We start from the raw sequence: 17,197 nt of genomic DNA on the forward strand, positions 1-17,197 counted from the left end.
TTCATTCAGTAGCATCAAGTACATCCGCATTGTTGTGCAATCACCACCACTACCTATCTCCAGAACTCATAGTTCCAAACTACAACTGTACCCACTAAACAGTACACTTACACTCTATAAATCTGACTAGGTGCCGCATATACATTTGTCCATCCGTGGTTGATTTCACTTAATATCTTCAAAGTTCACTCATGTGGTGGCATGTATCCAGAACTTGCTCTTCCTTAAGGCTGAATATTTCACTGCATGTATATAGTGGAGGATGGGCATTTGGGTTTTCTGCCTGTTGGCTGTTGTGACATTATGAACATGGATCATATGGTAAATGTGTTTGATTTTTTGAGATTCTAGCATACTCATTGTAGTTTTGATTTTGCATTCCCCTAATGATTTAGTACAAAATATGCTGAGCATCTTTCCATCTGCTTTTGACTATCTGAATTCTTTATCAGATATAAAATTTGCAATTATTTCTTCTGCGAGTTGCCCTTTAAAAAAATATTTAATTTTTTTAGAGTTCTCATCTCACAGCAAAATTTAGAGAAAGATATAGAGATTTCCCATATACCTCCTGTCCCCCACCAAAGTGGGTATGTTATAGTCCATGAACCTATATTGACACATTATAATCACCCAAGATCCAGTTTACCTTAGCATTCCCTTTGTGATGTACATTCTACGCGTTCATACAAATGTATGATGATATATCCGTCATTAGAGTATCATACAAAGTATTTTCTGTGCTCTGACTATCCATTGGCCCTTGAGTAATCACTGATCTTATGACCCTCAGCATAGTTTTGACTTTTCCAAAATATCATGTAGTTGGAATCACGGTTCCTCCATGTCTCTTCATGGCTTGATAGGTCATTATGCCAAAGAATGCAATCGCTGAAACTTAAAGGCTTGAGCAGCAATAAAAATGAGGCCAAAATTGAAGAGGTATGGTCTACCATCATTCCATACCCTCTGAGGCACACCAAGTTTGGGATCCCAACCAAAGCTGTTCTTCATGCTAGCAAACCCAGTTAAATTCAAAGCACCCCAGTGACTAGAACCCCCAAGGTTAATAGTGGTTTCAACTATAAGACATTTATTGTCTTACAAAATGAGTAATGACAGGCTGTTCCATGGTTGGTGACTTGGAGGCTGGAAAATGCCAACACAGGAACCATGTGAAACCAACAATATCCATGAAAAAGTGCAGTCCATCTTTTCAAATGCCCAAGAGTCCTCTAGGCCAAAACTGGGTAAGTTCCATGCTCTAACCCATCAGAGAGGAAAAAAAATGGGAAAGAAAAAGTGTTCAGGCTACTCATGAATCATCCCACAAATGAGAGAACACTGGGGTTTACTTCCCTGAACATTCTGGGGCGGATAAATGCTGCACAATGTAGACTCCATCCAGGAGGTACAGCTGAAATGGCTTCTGCTACAGAACTGCCAATGACATAAATCTGGTCATGGTCCTGGCCAGGTTAAAAAGTGCAATGCAATTTCCACATACCTGGAATTTATGTGGATGCTCAGATGTATGAGGCTCAATACAGGCAAATGGCACCTTCATAAGGGGTCTCCTGGTGCACTGACCAAAGAAATAGTATATACCTGCACAGTTAAGGCAGTTCTCCAATTTCAAATCTGTGGTATCCAGTAAGACAAGTCTTTCAGCTGAAGCCCTTTCTCTACTATGAATTTCATTAATGAATCTAATGAGGCTAGACTTTGGTAAATGATTTCCCACATCTGACATAATCTTAAGGCCTTCATCCAATGTGACATGGTGTTTTAGGACCCTGGAGTTAAAGGTAAATAATTTCCCACATTCTAATGCTCCTAAGGCCTTTATGCAGTGTGAACCCTTCGGTGTTTAATGAGGCTTGAGCTATGGCTAAAAGATTTCCCACATTCGCTACACTCATAAGGCCTTTCTCCAGTGTGAATTCTCATGTGTTTGATGAGACTAGAATTTTGAGTAAAGGATTTCCCACATTCACTACATGCATAAGGCCTTGAACCAGTGTGAACTCTCTGGTGTTTTAAGAGACTGGAGCTGTAAGTAAAGAATTTCCCACATTCACTGCACTCATAAGGCCTTTCTCCAGTGTGAACTCTCCGATGCTGAAGCAGCGCAGAGCTTTGGCTAAAAGATTTCCCACATTCGCTGCACTTATAAGGTCTTTCTCCACTATGAACTCTGCGGTGTTCAATGAGGCTGGAGTTTTGAGTAAAGGATTTTCCACATTCACTGCACACATAGGGCCTTGACCCAGAGTGAACTCTCTGGTGTTTTATGAGACTGGAGTGGTAGGTAAAGAATTTCCCACATTCACTGCACTCATAAGGCCTTTCTCCGGTGTGAACACTCCGGTGTTGAAGGAGTGCAGAGCTTTCACTAAAGGACTTCCCACATTCACTACACTCATATGGCTTTTCTCCAGTGTGAATTCTTCGATGTTTAATGAGGTTGGACTTGTTGCTAAATAATTTTCCACATAGGTCACACTCATGAGGCCTTACTCCAGTGTGAACTCTCCGGTGTTGAATGAGGCTAGAGCTCTGCCTAAAGGACTTCCCACATTCCCCACACTCATAAGGCTTTTCCCCAGTGTGAACTCTCCAATGGTCATTGAGGCTATAGCTTTTGCTATAAGATTTTCCACATTCACAGCACATGTAGCCTCTTTCTCTAGTGAGGATTTTCTGGTGAACGAACTTGCGTTTGCAATCGAAGTCTTTCATGTATTCTCCAGAGTCAAACAGGTTTCTCCCCCTGTGAGAGGCTGCCCCACACTCAGTTCTCCTATTTGACTTCTCCCTGGTATTTATGATCTGTTGCTGAAGAAATCTTGAGCTGGCCAGGAAGTCCCTCACAACTTCCCCACAGGAAAAGGGCTTCCCTGACACACAGAATTTGCAGTCCTTTACAAATGAGACTCTGCAAGCGTTACTTCTGAAGCACTTCTCTCCCACGTGCTGCTTCTGATGCTGAAGGTCTGCACTGACATTCAACTGTTTCTCACACGTCTCAATCTTGTGCAGTTTCTGCCCATGACGTGTTCCCTGGTGCTCGGTCAAGTGCAAAATGTCTCTCAAGTCCACACCACACAGCTCACAAGGATGAGCATTCAGGGGAGACACACCTGCCTTGGGAGTCCTAACCTGTGACACTCCTTGTAAAAAATCGCTGAGTTCAGAAGGTGCCTCCTCATTCTGGGCTCCATACCAACCACCTGAAAACAAGAAGTGCTGGTGAAGTTCATGTTACTTCTGGTGGGAAGGAGCAGTCCACACACATGCGTGCCTCAGAAAAACCTAGGAACAAGTCCATGGTATTGTGTGCAGGACCAGGGAGTTGGTTCAGGCTGAGGATGGGGCTGCTTAGCACTACTGGGCTATGAAGAGCACAGAATGGGAGAGGCCTCACGAGGTGAAGGACATAACCATGCAGTGTGACACACAGAGGAGAGACAGGGTTGACAACTCACTTCTCTACTAACAACTTTCCAAAATAACTTCTCTACTGGTGACACATAAAGGCTGTGTACAGGGTGTGTTAAGACCCAAGAAAATACAACAGGGCAGCTGGTTTTCAAAGACTCTTAGGAATACGCACATACCTCAGGACACAATACACAGGGGCCAACAAGAAAAGCACTACAGATGGAGTGGTGAAAAAAACGGGTTAGACACAAAGCGCAAAGCAGTGAGGTTAACCTCAGGCTGGAAGTGAGAATAGAAGTGACAAGTGATAGGGTTGACAAATCGGCAAGTGTCAAGGCAGGGGTAGGAGAGACAGAAATGGGTGTTAAAACACTAGTCCAACAGAATAGGTGTCTGGTATGATTTCAATACAGCACTGACTTCACGCTCCCATCCAGATGCCACACCTGAAGCATGGCTTATACAAGTACTAAGGGAAGGAAGGCACAGAGGAGTAGCCAGCATTAGCCCTGAACAACTCAGCACATGATAGCCAACAGCAAAGAAAACTAGTCTGGCTGGTGTGGCTCAGTGGTTGAGAGTTGACCTAGGAACCAAGGGGTCACTTGTTGGATTCCCAGTCAGGGCACATGCCTGGGCTGTGCCTTGATCCCCAGTAGGGGGCATGGAGGAGCCAGCCAATCGATAAAAGTTTTTCTCTCATGATTGTTTCTCTCTATCCCTCTCCCTTAAAAAAAATCAATAAAAACATTTTAAAAAAACTAACTACTACACAGAAAACATCGAAAGAGGCTCTTGCAAGAAGAGGCCATGGTCCATGTAAGGAGTAACCATGTCAGTGACGGCAATTCCAGGCACAGGGGGGCCTGAGGAAATGTGAGCTAGAAGAAAGAAGTAGAACCTAGGCTCACAGGTACCGTGCATCTGGGCTAAGTCACTTGTTCAAGGAGAAGGCAAGTGAGGTGGTATCCATTTAGGTTCAATGGAAGATTACTTCCCTGCAAGGTTGCAGGGAAGCAGGTGCTGGGGCTACTCAAGAAAGGAGAGGGCGGTGCACACACCTCAACTCAACACAGCAACTACCCAGGGATGTGGGGAAGAAAGCAGTGCCCATGGTTCTGGTGTGAGGATAGACCTGCTCCTGGGGAAAAAGGGAAGGGCAGAGACTACTTGCTCACAGCACAGGGGTGAATTTGAAAACCTTACCCAAGGAAGTTGTAAGTGCCAAGTTCGCCAGCATCACATCGTGGTACAGACGTCTCTGAGCCTCATCAAGGAGCTCCCATTCTTCCAAGGAGAAGTACACAGCCACGTCCTCAAAGGTCACTCTGCCCTGGCATGATGGGGACAAATAAAACCACAAAAAGCTCCTATACTGAGAACCTAGAATCCTTTCCCCTTCCCAATCTACCCATCTGAAAGGTACATGCCCTTGACCAAAATCGAACCTGAGACCCTTCAGTCCGCAGGCTGACGCTCTAACCACTGAACAAAACCAGATAGGTTGCCAGAGCTGCCTTTTTAAAAAATACACATACAACTCTAACTGGCTCACTTGATTGGAACGTCCTCTTGCACACCAAAAGGGGTGGGTTCGATTCCAGGTCAGGGCACATACAAGAGGGAACCCACGGAACCCTCGTATCAATTTTCCTCTCTCTCTCTCATCTTCTTCCTTCCTGTTTCTAAAACCAATAAGAAGCACATTCTCAGGTGAGGAACAAAACTAAAAAGAAAGAAAAATCAGAAACACACATCCAGAATGCAACCACATCCCCCAAGTCACGACTCCGGTCCATTGCCCCTCCAATGAATTACAGCAGCCCGGGCCCCGCCTTCCTCTTTCCTCCCTCAACCCGCCTCTGATGATGCTACAGACAGACCGACCGACCGTGGTAAGACCACCTCCCCGCTCGGGTGCGGACCCCGCGCCGGCGCCCACTCCACGCCCGCCTCGGGTCCCTTCCGTTCCCACGAGGACAAGAGCCCGCTGTCCTGCGCACGCAGCTCGGGTTCACTTCCGGCGCGCGCACCGCCCGCTGCTTCCCCGGCACAGGCGGGTCTTAGCCGCCGACAGAAACGCAAACCCCTTCCTGGGACCCTTGCGCGGGCTGCGCGAGGCCCGGTGCTCGGGGCCCCTCGACGCTCAGCGAACCCGAACCCGGGGCAGCACCCGGGAGGCCGACGGGGCACGTTCCGGGCAACACGCGCGTGGGGTCGCGGCCGGCGAGGGCCCGACACCCTCGGCCTCCCTGGGTTCCGCCACCGCTGCTGCCCCGGGGCCGTGGAGGGGCCCGGCCTCGGGGAGACGCGTTCCCGGGGATGCAGGGCCCTGCCCGCCCCGGGCCGGACTCGACCGGCCGCCGGCCCTGCCCCTCCGCCCGGCTCCCTCGCCCGCCCCGTCACCGCGTGTCACCCACGAGCCCTCGCGGTCCGGACGCCGGGTCTGGGCCCCGGGGACGCGCACTCACCTCAGCCGGGCGCCTCACGACCGCCGCCATCGGACTCTGGGGGTGGGGCGGCCCCGGGCACCGCGGTCCCTGTCCCGGCCCGGCGCGGGTCCCCCGGGCGGCGTCGCCAAGCCTCACACCCGCGTCCGCACTGCGGGGGCCACGACTCCCGCAGCGTCTGGACCCGGCACCTCGATCCTAACTGAGCGCCCCCCGGACTCGGACGGACAAAACCAGGAGCACCCAACATGGCCGCCACCAGACAACGGAAGTCCCGCCCTCCCCGCAGGAGCCCGTCGCGGAGGCCAGTCTTCTCTAAGCCCTCATTGGACAGCGTTGCTGCCGCTCTCTCAGCATCCTGGGAAATGTAGTCCCTCCGCCGCGGAGCCGAGAAACGCGGGTTGAGGGCTTATTGCTCAGAAGTCCAGGCTCCGCTGCGAGGAGCGCCGGGAACGGCTCCTCCAGGTGGGCGTCCCCTCCTCGTAAAGGGGCCGCCGCCTTATTTCTGCGACGTGCTCTCTGCTGCTGATCGCCCAAGTTTTGGAGGCACGTCATTTAAGACTCTATAGCTGGGCATGCTCCTGGAGGCTAAAAATATTATTTCTGAGTCTCCCAAAGGCTACGAATCCAAATAAACATATTGCATAGTCATTCAGACTCAAAATATGTCCACAGTTAGCAGAAGCTAATGTTATTTCACGTCAAATGCATGCACTCCACATCATAAGGGCAGTTTGTCAGTCTGTGTATGTTTGGTCAGGGACAAGAGAGAAAATACTCCGGATTTTGCCATTTCAAGGAAGGTACAGAGAGGATGCTGGGCCACCCTGGAGCACGATGGCAAAGATGGATCTGAGATTCTCCTCGACCAAAGTTCAGTTTCCTCTAAGCTCTTTTTTTTTTTAAACCTCACCCAGGGACATTTTTTCCATTGCTTTTTCAGAGAGAGTGGAAGGGAGATTGAGACAGAAACATTGATGCTGGAGATACGCATCGATTGGTTGCCTCCAGCATGGGCCCCAACCCGGCCGGGGAATCAAGCCTGCAACTGAGGTATGTACCCTTCAGTCTGCCAGCCAACGCTCTAACCACTGAGCCAAACCAACTTGGGCCCAGGGTTGCAGGTTTGATCCCTGGCTGCAGGTATCTGGGTTGCCCCAGCCTCAGTTGTGGCGCGGGCGCTAGGCAACCAATCTATGTGTCTCTCTGAGGTGGATGTTTCTCTCTCCCCTTCCCTCCCCCGCCCTCCACTCCCTCTAAAAATCATTTGAAAAAAATATATGTCCTCAACCGGTGTGGATCAGCGGGTGAGCATCAGCCTATGTATGATCCAGGAGATCTTCGTTCAATTCCAGGTGAGGGCACCAGGGTTGCAGCCTCGATCCCCAGTAGGGGGCGTGCAGGAGGCTGTCGATCAATGACTCTCATCACTGATGTTTCTGTCTCTCCCTCTCCCTTCCTCTCTGAAATCAATAAAAACATATTTTTAAAAAAATAATACATATTTTTTTTAAAAGATACTCCTAGTGCTCTTATCATTTAGGAAATTACAAAGGTTGCCAAAGACCTGTGTCAGGAACTGTGGCAGATATACATATTTCACAGCCTGCCTCCCAGAGGTATTTCTAAAGGGATTTCCCTTATACCAGGAAGCATGGGAAGGAATATTCAGTAGACCACCTTCTTACACCATACACAAGAATAAACTCAAAATGGATCACAGACATCAACATAATCCTAGAAGAAAATATAGGCAGTAAAATCTCAGACATTTTTTGTAGCAATATTTTTTTACATATCTCCTCGGGCAACGGAAACACAAGAAAATAAACCAATGGGACTACATCAAACTAAAGGTTCTGTACAGCAAAGGAAACCATCAACAAAAGGAAAGACAATCCACTGAATGGAAGAACATATTCACCAGTGATACATCTGAAAAAGGATTAACATCCAGAATTTATAAAGAACTTATAAAACTCAACACCAAAAAGTAAAAAACCACCACGAAACAATCCAATTCAAATTTGGGCAAAGGACCTAGGTAGACAGTTCTCCAAGGGGGACATACATATGCCAATAGACATAAAAAGCTACCCAACGTCATGAATCATCAGAAAAACGCAAATTGAAACAATTAGATATCACCTCACAGCTGTCAGAATCAATGAATCCATCAAAAAAACCACAGACAGCAAGTGTAGGCGAGGGTGTGGAGAAAAGGGAGCCCTCATGCAGTGCTGGTGGGAATGCAGCCTGGTGCAGCCACTGTGGAAAACAGTGTGGAGTTACCTCAAAAAATTAAAAATGGAGCTGCCTTATGACCCAGCCATTCCACTTGTGGGAATTTATCCAAAGAAAACCCAAACACTAATTTGAAAGGATATATGCACTCCTATTTTCACGGCAGTGTTATTTATCATAGCCCAGACTGGAAGCAGCCCAAATCCCCATCTCTAGATCAGTAGCTAAGAAAGCTGTGGTACATCCCTAGCTGGTTTGGCTCAGTGGTTAGAGTGTCAGCTCATGGACGGAAGGGTTCCGGGTTCAATTCCATCCAAGGGCATGTACCTCAGTTGCGGGCTCGATCCCTGGCTCTGGTTGGGGCGCATGCAGGAGGCAACCAATTGATGTTTCTCTCTCCCTCCCTCCCACTCTCTCTTTCTCTAAAGTCAATAAAAATCTTTGGGTGAGGATTTTTTAAATAAATAAAGGCTGTGGACAGGGGACAGGGATATGAGACAGGATTTGTGTCCTGGGATTAAGCCTCATTGTCTTCTCACCTGGGATACATTTCTGGATTTTAAGAAATAAACACCAAAAAGACACTTTTATTTATTAACAAGTATTTATTGTCATTTGAAATGCGTTAGCTACTTTACAGGTTCCTGAGATACTATGGTGAGAAAAACAGAAATTCCCTCTCTCCTCAAACTTACATTTTAGGGAGACAATGAATGAAAAATGTAGTTATAAAGAAGCTATAAAGTATGTTCTAAATAGAGAAGTACTATGGAAATATACCCATGACACATTTACATGCATTACATGGAGGAAGCTGCTGGTGTGGAGGCAGTTCTCTGGTGCATCCTCAGGTGGCGGTGGTAGGTGGATGACTGGCGGTAGCACCTGTGGCACTCGGAGCACACGTAGGGCTTCTCTCCCGTGTGGATTCTCTCATGAGCCACAAGGTTAGTTCTGTGGCTGAAGGGCTTTGCACACGTGCTGCACCTGAAAGACTTCTCTCCTGCATGAATCTTCTGATGCACACGTAGGTCTGAGGCCTGGAAGAAGCCTTTGTCACATGTGGCACAAATAAATGTCCTCTCATTATTGTGTCTTCTCTGATGGACTTCGAACCGAGAGAAATGCTTAAAGGTCTTGGAACACTTCTCACATTGGTACAATTTTCGGGCTCCATGACATCTTTCTTGTTGTCCCCCACATGGGGAGTCTCCCACATTGCTCTGCTGGGCAGGAACAGGCTCCAGGGTGACCTGGTCCAGACTGGAGAGAAATGCTGGTCCCACCTCCATGAGGACATCTTGATGAGAGGGGCCTCTCAGGAACCCTTCCTGGGACATGGAGGTGCCTAGACCTGCAGTTCTGGAGCCAAGTGGATTCTCCAGAGGGACCCCTTCCTCCTCAGGCCCAGGACAGCTCTCTCCCTGGATAATGCACAGGGAAGGTGTTTCGTGGCCTTGCCTAGTAATGCTGTCCTTTGCTTCAGTCGTCCTCAAAGAAATGTTACCACCATTTTCATCATCTTCTGTGAAAATAAAGACGTGACTCGTGAAACTGTGTCCAAGAGAGTCCATAGGGGACACTTGTAATACTTTCAACAATAAAGACAAATTTAAAAAGAGAGAGAGAGTCCACACAGAACAGCCCTCTGGTACCTGGTCCCCTCACTCACCTTGTCCTGTTTGCAGAGAAGTGTCTTGGGGAGTCCAGGAAGGTGTCCCCATGTTTACCACTGTTGGGGTCCCTGCAGACAGCTGATTCCTGAGGTGAACAATGACCTCCCCCAAGAGCATGTTCTCAGGAAAGAGGGCTTCCTGCCCCTGCATGTGGACGTGGACCTGTAACGAAGCCTGGTCACTGTCCTTTCTGGATCTGAGCAACTATAGAAGCCTTTGTGGAAAACCTACCCCCCACAATTCCTCCACTGCATGGCCCCCTGCCCTCTCCTGCCCTTTATTTCTGCTGGCATTAAATTTCACAGTAATTTCTTTTTTCTTTTTTAATCCGAACCCAAGAATATTTTTTTCATTGCTTTTCAGAGAGTGGAAGGAAAAGAGAGAGAGAAATATTGATGTGAGAAAGTCACATCCATTGGCTGCCTCCTGCACAAGCCCTGACAAGAGGCAAGGATGGACCCTGCAACCGAGGTATGTGCCCTTGGCCAGAATTGAACCCAAGACCCTTCAGTCCCCGGGCTGACGCTATAACCCTTGAGCCAAACCCGACAGGGCTGATGGTAATTTCTTGTTAGTGCATCTTCCCTAATGGAAAAATACTAAGGCTTTCTCAGGGAAGAACCAGCTCACATTAAGTCGTTTTGAGGCAGGCTAGAGTAAGAAGCTGGGAAAATGCCTTGGCAAGTGGAATAGGGAAACTGAGGCAGAGAGCTGAACAAACTGCCTGAGCAATTTACAGCAGATACAGAAGGTCACTTCCCTAAGATAACATCTAGGCCTCAGTTGTATTTGAGCTCCATGAGAGGCCATGGCCAACCTCAGGACCAGCTGCACTGAATAATGAATCCTGCCCTGGCACTGACAAATCAGTGGAGACCATGACCCTGAAAAGACCCTTCTAGAAAGCGCATGAATATTCTATTGAGAGGCTCCCCTGAGACCTCCTCTAAGATCTCCACCCTTAAAAAAACTTTTAGGACCAAGAACCCCGTGTATTCCACACCCATGCCTTTCCCCTCCCCCTCCCTCTTTTCTTTCCCCACCTGCAGCTCCTAAACTCTAGGGGACTGCAGGAGGCTGCAACCAGGACAGCAATGGACAGTGTAGTTCATCCCAGACAAATCCCCTGAGTCTGTCCCTTTTTCTCTGACTTCTTTTTTTTCTTTTAAATATATTTTATTTATTTCAGAGAGAGGAAAGCAGAGGGAGAGAGAGAAGCATCCATGATGGGTCACTGATCAGCTGCCTCCTGCAGACCCCCTACTGGGGATCAAGCCCAGATCCTAGGTCGATGCTCAACCACTGAGCCATGCCAGCTGGGCTCTGACTTCTTGATGAGCCAAAGCAGCCCAGCCTAGGCTCATTTCCCCAGCCCTTTCTTGTTTCACTGTCCCCAGCTTTTATAAATGTCCTCTAAAATTTGCCTGGACTGGTGTTTTGAAATTTTCCTGCACAAAGTCAAGAACCCACACACTACCAGCTGGCCCTAGGCAGACCTGTTCAGGGCCAGGTCCCCTTTCTGGTAACAACTTCACCTCATCCTTGAGGTTCTGCTCAACTGTGAATGTCTTAGTCAGCCCTCCTACCACCTCACAAGCTTAAATTAGTTAAATCAATCAATATGTTGGCGACTACGTGTGCCACTGGAATATGTGAACACAAGTTTTTTCCTTGCTTACTTAGAACAGCAAAGATTTCTCTCCGCGAGGACTAATAACTGGGTCTATGGTAACACTTTCTCTATTTCCCAACACCCCCAAAGACTGCACTATTCCTTTCTCCCCGCTCCCCACAGGGGTCAGAGTCTTCCACTCACCCAGCCAGGGGGCTTCATGTAGTCATCACTCAGATCTTCCATGAATGTCTCCAGGTTTTGGCCACTTGATTCCCATTTCTCCTTCAATGCGGACCTGTCGCTGCAGTGCCTATTGATCATAAATTGTTCCAGCACCAAACGGGAAATAATTTCATCCTTGCTGTGTTTTTCTGGCTGCAGCCAAGAATGAAATAACTTGTAGAGTCTTTGCAGTTCCTGTCTTGCGCATGAGTTATTGCTGTTTTGTAAAAAGTTGAACTCAGTGCTCTGGAACCCGGAGATCCCCTCTCCTTCCTGGATGGCATGTCCTTGGCTAGGTTTAAGCTCTAGATTTTCTGACCCAGGATCATTTCTGGGTGGTTCACCTTGACATGAGATTCTGAGATTTAAAGCCATTCTTAACACAAATTTTCAGAGAGGCTAAACTTCAGAAATTCAATCTCTGCTTAGTTGTTTCTCTGGGGATCTGTTTCAATAACTGGTAGATGATTAAACGTTGCAAGCTAGAGATAGAAGAGATACAGAATTAATTACAGCACTGACATACTTAAAAACAGACAGAAAAGTTCAAGTCCAGATAAATTCATGGATGAGTTCTACTAGACATTTAGGAAAAAGAATTCTAATTTTACAAACTCTCCTAGAGCATTAAAAAAAAGTGGGGTCCTGGCCAGTGTGGCTAAGTTGGGTGGAGTGTCCTCCTGTACAGCAAAGGGCAGCGGGTTCGATTCCCTGTCAGGGTACGGGCTTAGGTATCAAGTTCAATCCCAGTCGGGGTGTGCAGGAGGTAACCAATCAATGTTTCTCTCTCTCTCTCCCTCAAATCAATAAATATATCCTCAGGTAAGGATTAAACAAACAAAAACCTTGCATGAATCCTATTCACATGGATTTAAAAAAAGGGGGGGGAACACTCCTCTTTTGGTTAAGGAGTTTAGCAGCTCCCTGATAACAAAACCTTGCCAATACATTAAAGGAAGGAATTCTACAGTCCAATCTCCCATAAATACAGGTGTAAAAATTAAAAGCAAATTATTTGAAAATCAAACCCAGGATTTACTTTCATTTTATAAGTGTTTTTTTTAATTATTGATTTCAGAGAGGGTAAGGGAGAGGAAGACAGAGACAGAAACATCAATGGTGAGAAAATCATTGATCGGCTGCCTCCTCCCCTCCCCCTACTGGGGGTCGAGCCTGAAACCCCAGCACGTGCCCTGACCGGGAATCGAACCATGATCTCCTGGTTCATGGGTTGACGCTCAACCATTGAGCTAAGCCGTCTGGGCAGGATTTTCTTTCTAAATGAAAAGTTAAAATTTAAAAGTCAATGCAACCTCCGCAGTTAAGAGTTCAGAGTCTGGAGCCGAACTGCTAGGGTTCAAGGCCCAGCTTTGCTGTTCACTAGCTACATGATCTTGGGCAAATTATTTAAGGTCTCTGAGCTTCAGTTTCTCCTTTGTATAATGAGTTGGTAACTACGGAATACCTCATGGCGTTGTTGTGAGGATTAAGTAAGCTAATAAAACACAGTCTTTAGAGCTAAAAAAAAAAAATCAATGTAACCTAACATTAATAGAATATAGAAAAACACACTATCATCATCTACCTAGATACATCTGGAAAGTTAAATAAAAGTCAGTGCTAATTACTGAAAGACACTTAGTAAAGGTGGAATAAAGAGAACTTCCTGTCATTTATATATGTCCTAATTTTGTTTGCAGAGAAATCCCAAATATTCTACAAATATTACATGAGGTGAATTTTTATAAGATACATGAAACACGGGCAATATATCAAAATTGATTGGATTATACAGTAACACAAGCAGCTGAAAATTAAAACAAAAATACCACTTATACAACCATTAAATATGTAAGAAAAATCCAATAAAAATGTGTAAGCCCTGTAATCAAATACACAACATTGAAAAATATTATTTTTTGAATGACTTTGTATTAAAATCTAATGAGTTCTTAGAAAGTTCTTTAAATGTTTATTAAAAGCAATATATGTGGCATAACTGTAAAGTGAATGTTCAAATATTTTGACCTAAAAATTATTTTCCATTTTGATTAGTTTTTTGTTGCTCTTCAACCAGGATATTTTTCACACTGAATTTTAGAGGGAGGGGAGAGAAAGAGAGAGAAACATCCATGTGAGAGAGACACATTGACTGCTTGCCTCCTGCACGTGCCTGGACCAGGGCCAGGGATCGAACCTGCAACCCAGGTATGTGCCCTTGAACCGGAATCCAACCAGAAACCCTTCAGCGTGAGCCAACACTAATCACTCAGCCACACGGGCCAGGGCTATCTCACTGTTTTTAATCCCAGTCCTTTTCCATGGGCATGTAGGACCCAAAAGAGATGAAATTAAGTTTCAATTGCTCCATGTTGATTTCTGACCACAAATCACATTACCTGGGCAACAATAGGCACACTATTTGGTAAATCGAATACATAAAAGATTTAATCCTTTATATCATTTCTCTACTTTTGTTTCCTTTTCCCATTTTATATGTAGTTAACATTTCAAAGATAATCTATTTTTTTTAAAAGCAAGTTTCCCGACACAAAACCGGAAAATGTGGGTGTTGGGTGTTATTGATACCTGGCACACAAAGACCCGATTAGTTTCTGTTAGTTGATGTCATCGAAGCTTTGTGTCCACCTCGCCCGGTCATCTGATCAGATTAGCTACCCTGATCTCATCAGTTACTGAAGCAAAGGTGATTGCAGTAGAAAAACCCATAGGAGAAAAGTCTTTCCCTAATCCATTTATCACAAAGCATCCAGTTAACCTTTATAAAATGCTAATCTGCTTAGGTCACACTCCACTTTAAGTGGCTCGCTCTTGCTCTCAGAGAAAAGTACCAAGTCCTTCCTGGTCCCGCAAGGCCTTGCCGGGGCCACTTTTCACCCCTTCAGTCCCATCTTAGGTGTTGTGACCAGTTCTTATGTTTCTTGTCTCTCTCGTAGGATCCACGCCCTGTCCTTCTCCGTCTCCCAACAAATTCTCTTTTTAGACTAACCCCAGGCACACCCAGGCCACATGGTCGCACGTGCAGACATACATTCAATCCCACACAGACACAGCTGTTGAGCATTACAATGGGTCAGACCCTGGAATTTAAAACAAGACTGGCTCTGGCGGGCACGACTCAGTGGTTAGAATGTCAGCCTGTACACCAAAAGTTCTGATTTGATTCCCGGTCAGGGCACATACCCAGGTTGCAAGTTTGATCTGTAGTCAGGTACAATCTGTAGTCAAGTCCGTGTGGGAGGCAATCAATCGATGTCTCTCTCTCACACATTGATGTATTTTCCTTTTTCCCTCTCTCCCCTCCCTCCCACTCTCTCTGAAAATCAATGGAAAAAACGTCCTCGAGTGAGGGTTAACAAAAAAAAACCAAGGCCAAACCATCCTGGCTGGTTTTGCTCAGTGATTAGAGCGTCTGCCCGCGGAATGTAAGGGGCCCTGGTTCCATTCTGGCCAAGGACACCTGCCTCGGTTGCAAGCTCAACTGCGGGAGGCAACCAGTTCAGTAGGACACACCAATGTTTCTCTCTCTCTCTCCCTTCCACTCTCTCTGAAAAGCAATGGAAAAAATATCCTTGGGTGAGGGTTAAAAAAAACACAAAAAAACAGACTGTGTAATGAAAGTCCTTGTCACAAGAAAAAAGTTTTCTGTGTGTGCTAACAGATGTTAACTAGACTTAGTGTGGTTATCATTTTGCAATATATACAAATATAGAATGATTAGGTTGTACAGGTTGTACATCTGAAACTTATAGAATGTTATACGTCAATTACATGTATGTAAATTACAATTAAAAAAACAAAACCCAAACTGTTCCGTCCTTAATCTGGAGTCCAGCATTTATAAGCTGTGTGACCCTTGGAGCATTACCCATCAGGTCCCCATCTGTGTCATGGGGGCTCTAATCTCCAATGACACCAGCTCCCAGACCTGCCGTGGCAGCAGAGTTAACATTTATGAAGCACGGGGAGCATTTGCTGGCACATGGTAAGCACTCAGGATAAGTCTGCTAAATAATCGACAGTCACGCTTTTTAAAAAAAAAGTCCTCACCAGAAAACATGGACGTGAGAGAGAAAAATTTATCGGTTGCCTCTTGCACATGGATCAAACCTGCAACCTGGATATATGCCCTGACTGAGAATCAAACCCGAAAACTTTTGGTGTACAGAATGACACTCCAACCGAGTCACCCCGCCAGGGCCTGACAATCACACCTTAAGTGTCAAATTCTACCCTCTCCCCAGTCGACCATGGACCAACACTTTCACAAGATGCCATTAAAATGAGTTATTAGAAATATACAATTAACAAGACAACACAGCCATCCAAACAGACCTTCCCAGGAGATGGCTCCTGCAATCAGCCCAGATTTCCTACAGCTAGAGCAACAGCCACAGCAGGCCATCCCCCATGCCTGAGAGACCCCATATCTTTGTGCATAGGAACTTCCTCCTCATAGCTAAGCATACATACACATGCATGTACACTCACACACACACACAAACGGAACTTTTCCTTTTGTTCCAGAAACTCACCTCCTCAAGAAGATTGAACTTCAAGCTGGGTAATCCTGGACCGAAGGCTGAGTCGCCGTGCAACTTGGGTGTCTGCACTGGTTCATCTGACGGGCTTCCCCAAGGCTCCTCCCTTTTATAGGGACTGGGGTCAGTGATGTAATTAAAGATGTGATTGGATAAAATAAACCTGATGAAGGACCCTCCATCTCTACTACCTGGTTCGTAATCCCCTTGGCCTGGGGCAAGAGGCCATTCATCAAACACACTCACATTTCTGCCGTGAAATCGAACATTCTCACCAAGGGGAACGCAAAGATTAGCATTAGTCTCACAGGAGTTCTGGCCAGGTTTTGTCATAAGTGAATCTCATAAAAACTTCCTAATTTTCGAAGATTCGGGGACTGTGAGTGTAGACGCCGGTTCATGTTCTCTCCTCCCGCGTCAGTCCCAGGCTCGTGAGTCGGAGGCGCCCCAGGACCCCAGAGGAGGGGCCCCAAGTCCAGCAGACAGACCGCAGGGCCTGAGACGAGGGTCCTTACATCGGGAAGGGGGAGCTCAGTGCTCCTCCTACGGGGAGAAACACACGGTGTTGGTGGACTTGCGAGGGCGGCGTCCCAGGACTGCGAGGCTCCGGGTCCGGACACCTGGGGGAGGGGCCTCCAGCGCTCACTGCGGGGAAACCAGCACTTCCGCTTCCTGTTTCCTGCCGCTCCGCGCGGAGGGGCACTCACGACGGAAGGGACTTGGGCCGCGGTCCAAACGCGGTCTGTCGGGCCTCTGCGGCCGAGTCACATCCAGAATCAAACGCCCTCCCCTCCCCCGGAGTCCTGAGGTCAGCTCCTGCCTGGCCGCCACCCCCCTGCCTGTCTGCGGGCCGTTCTCAAAGCAGCCATCACAGGGACCCCGTCGGAACTGAGGCCGACCGCGTCCCTTCTCTGCCCGGAGCTCCCCAGGCTTCGCGCGTCACTCGGCCCAGTTCAGTGTCACGAGGACACGGAGCCCCGGGTT

The 17,197-nt window shown here is 47.0% G+C and overlaps 1 protein-coding gene and 1 pseudogene across 1 annotated transcript; both read right to left on the reverse strand.

Annotated features, from left to right (window-relative positions):
- Window positions 1-1,076: 1,076 nt before the first annotated feature.
- On the reverse strand, window positions 1,077-5,990 carry LOC148091153 (uncharacterized). Its single transcript, XM_087827003.1, has 3 exons — window positions 5,916-5,990; window positions 4,651-4,777; window positions 1,077-3,233 (listed from the first exon to the last, which is right to left on the reverse strand). Exons 1-3 carry the CDS (start codon window positions 5,943-5,945, stop codon window positions 1,846-1,848), a joined length of 1,545 nt encoding a protein of 514 aa, XP_087683129.1. The 5' UTR covers window positions 5,946-5,990; the 3' UTR covers window positions 1,077-1,845.
- Window positions 5,991-8,938: 2,948 nt separating this feature from the next.
- Window positions 8,939-12,026, reverse strand: ZSCAN4 (zinc finger and SCAN domain containing 4; annotated as a pseudogene).
- Between the last annotated feature and the right edge of the window lie 5,171 nt (window positions 12,027-17,197).

Source organism: Miniopterus natalensis, chromosome 18 (assembly GCF_054644295.1).
Source record: "Miniopterus natalensis isolate mMinNat1 chromosome 18, mMinNat1.hap1, whole genome shotgun sequence".
Classification (NCBI taxonomy): domain Eukaryota; kingdom Metazoa; phylum Chordata; class Mammalia; order Chiroptera; family Miniopteridae; genus Miniopterus; species Miniopterus natalensis.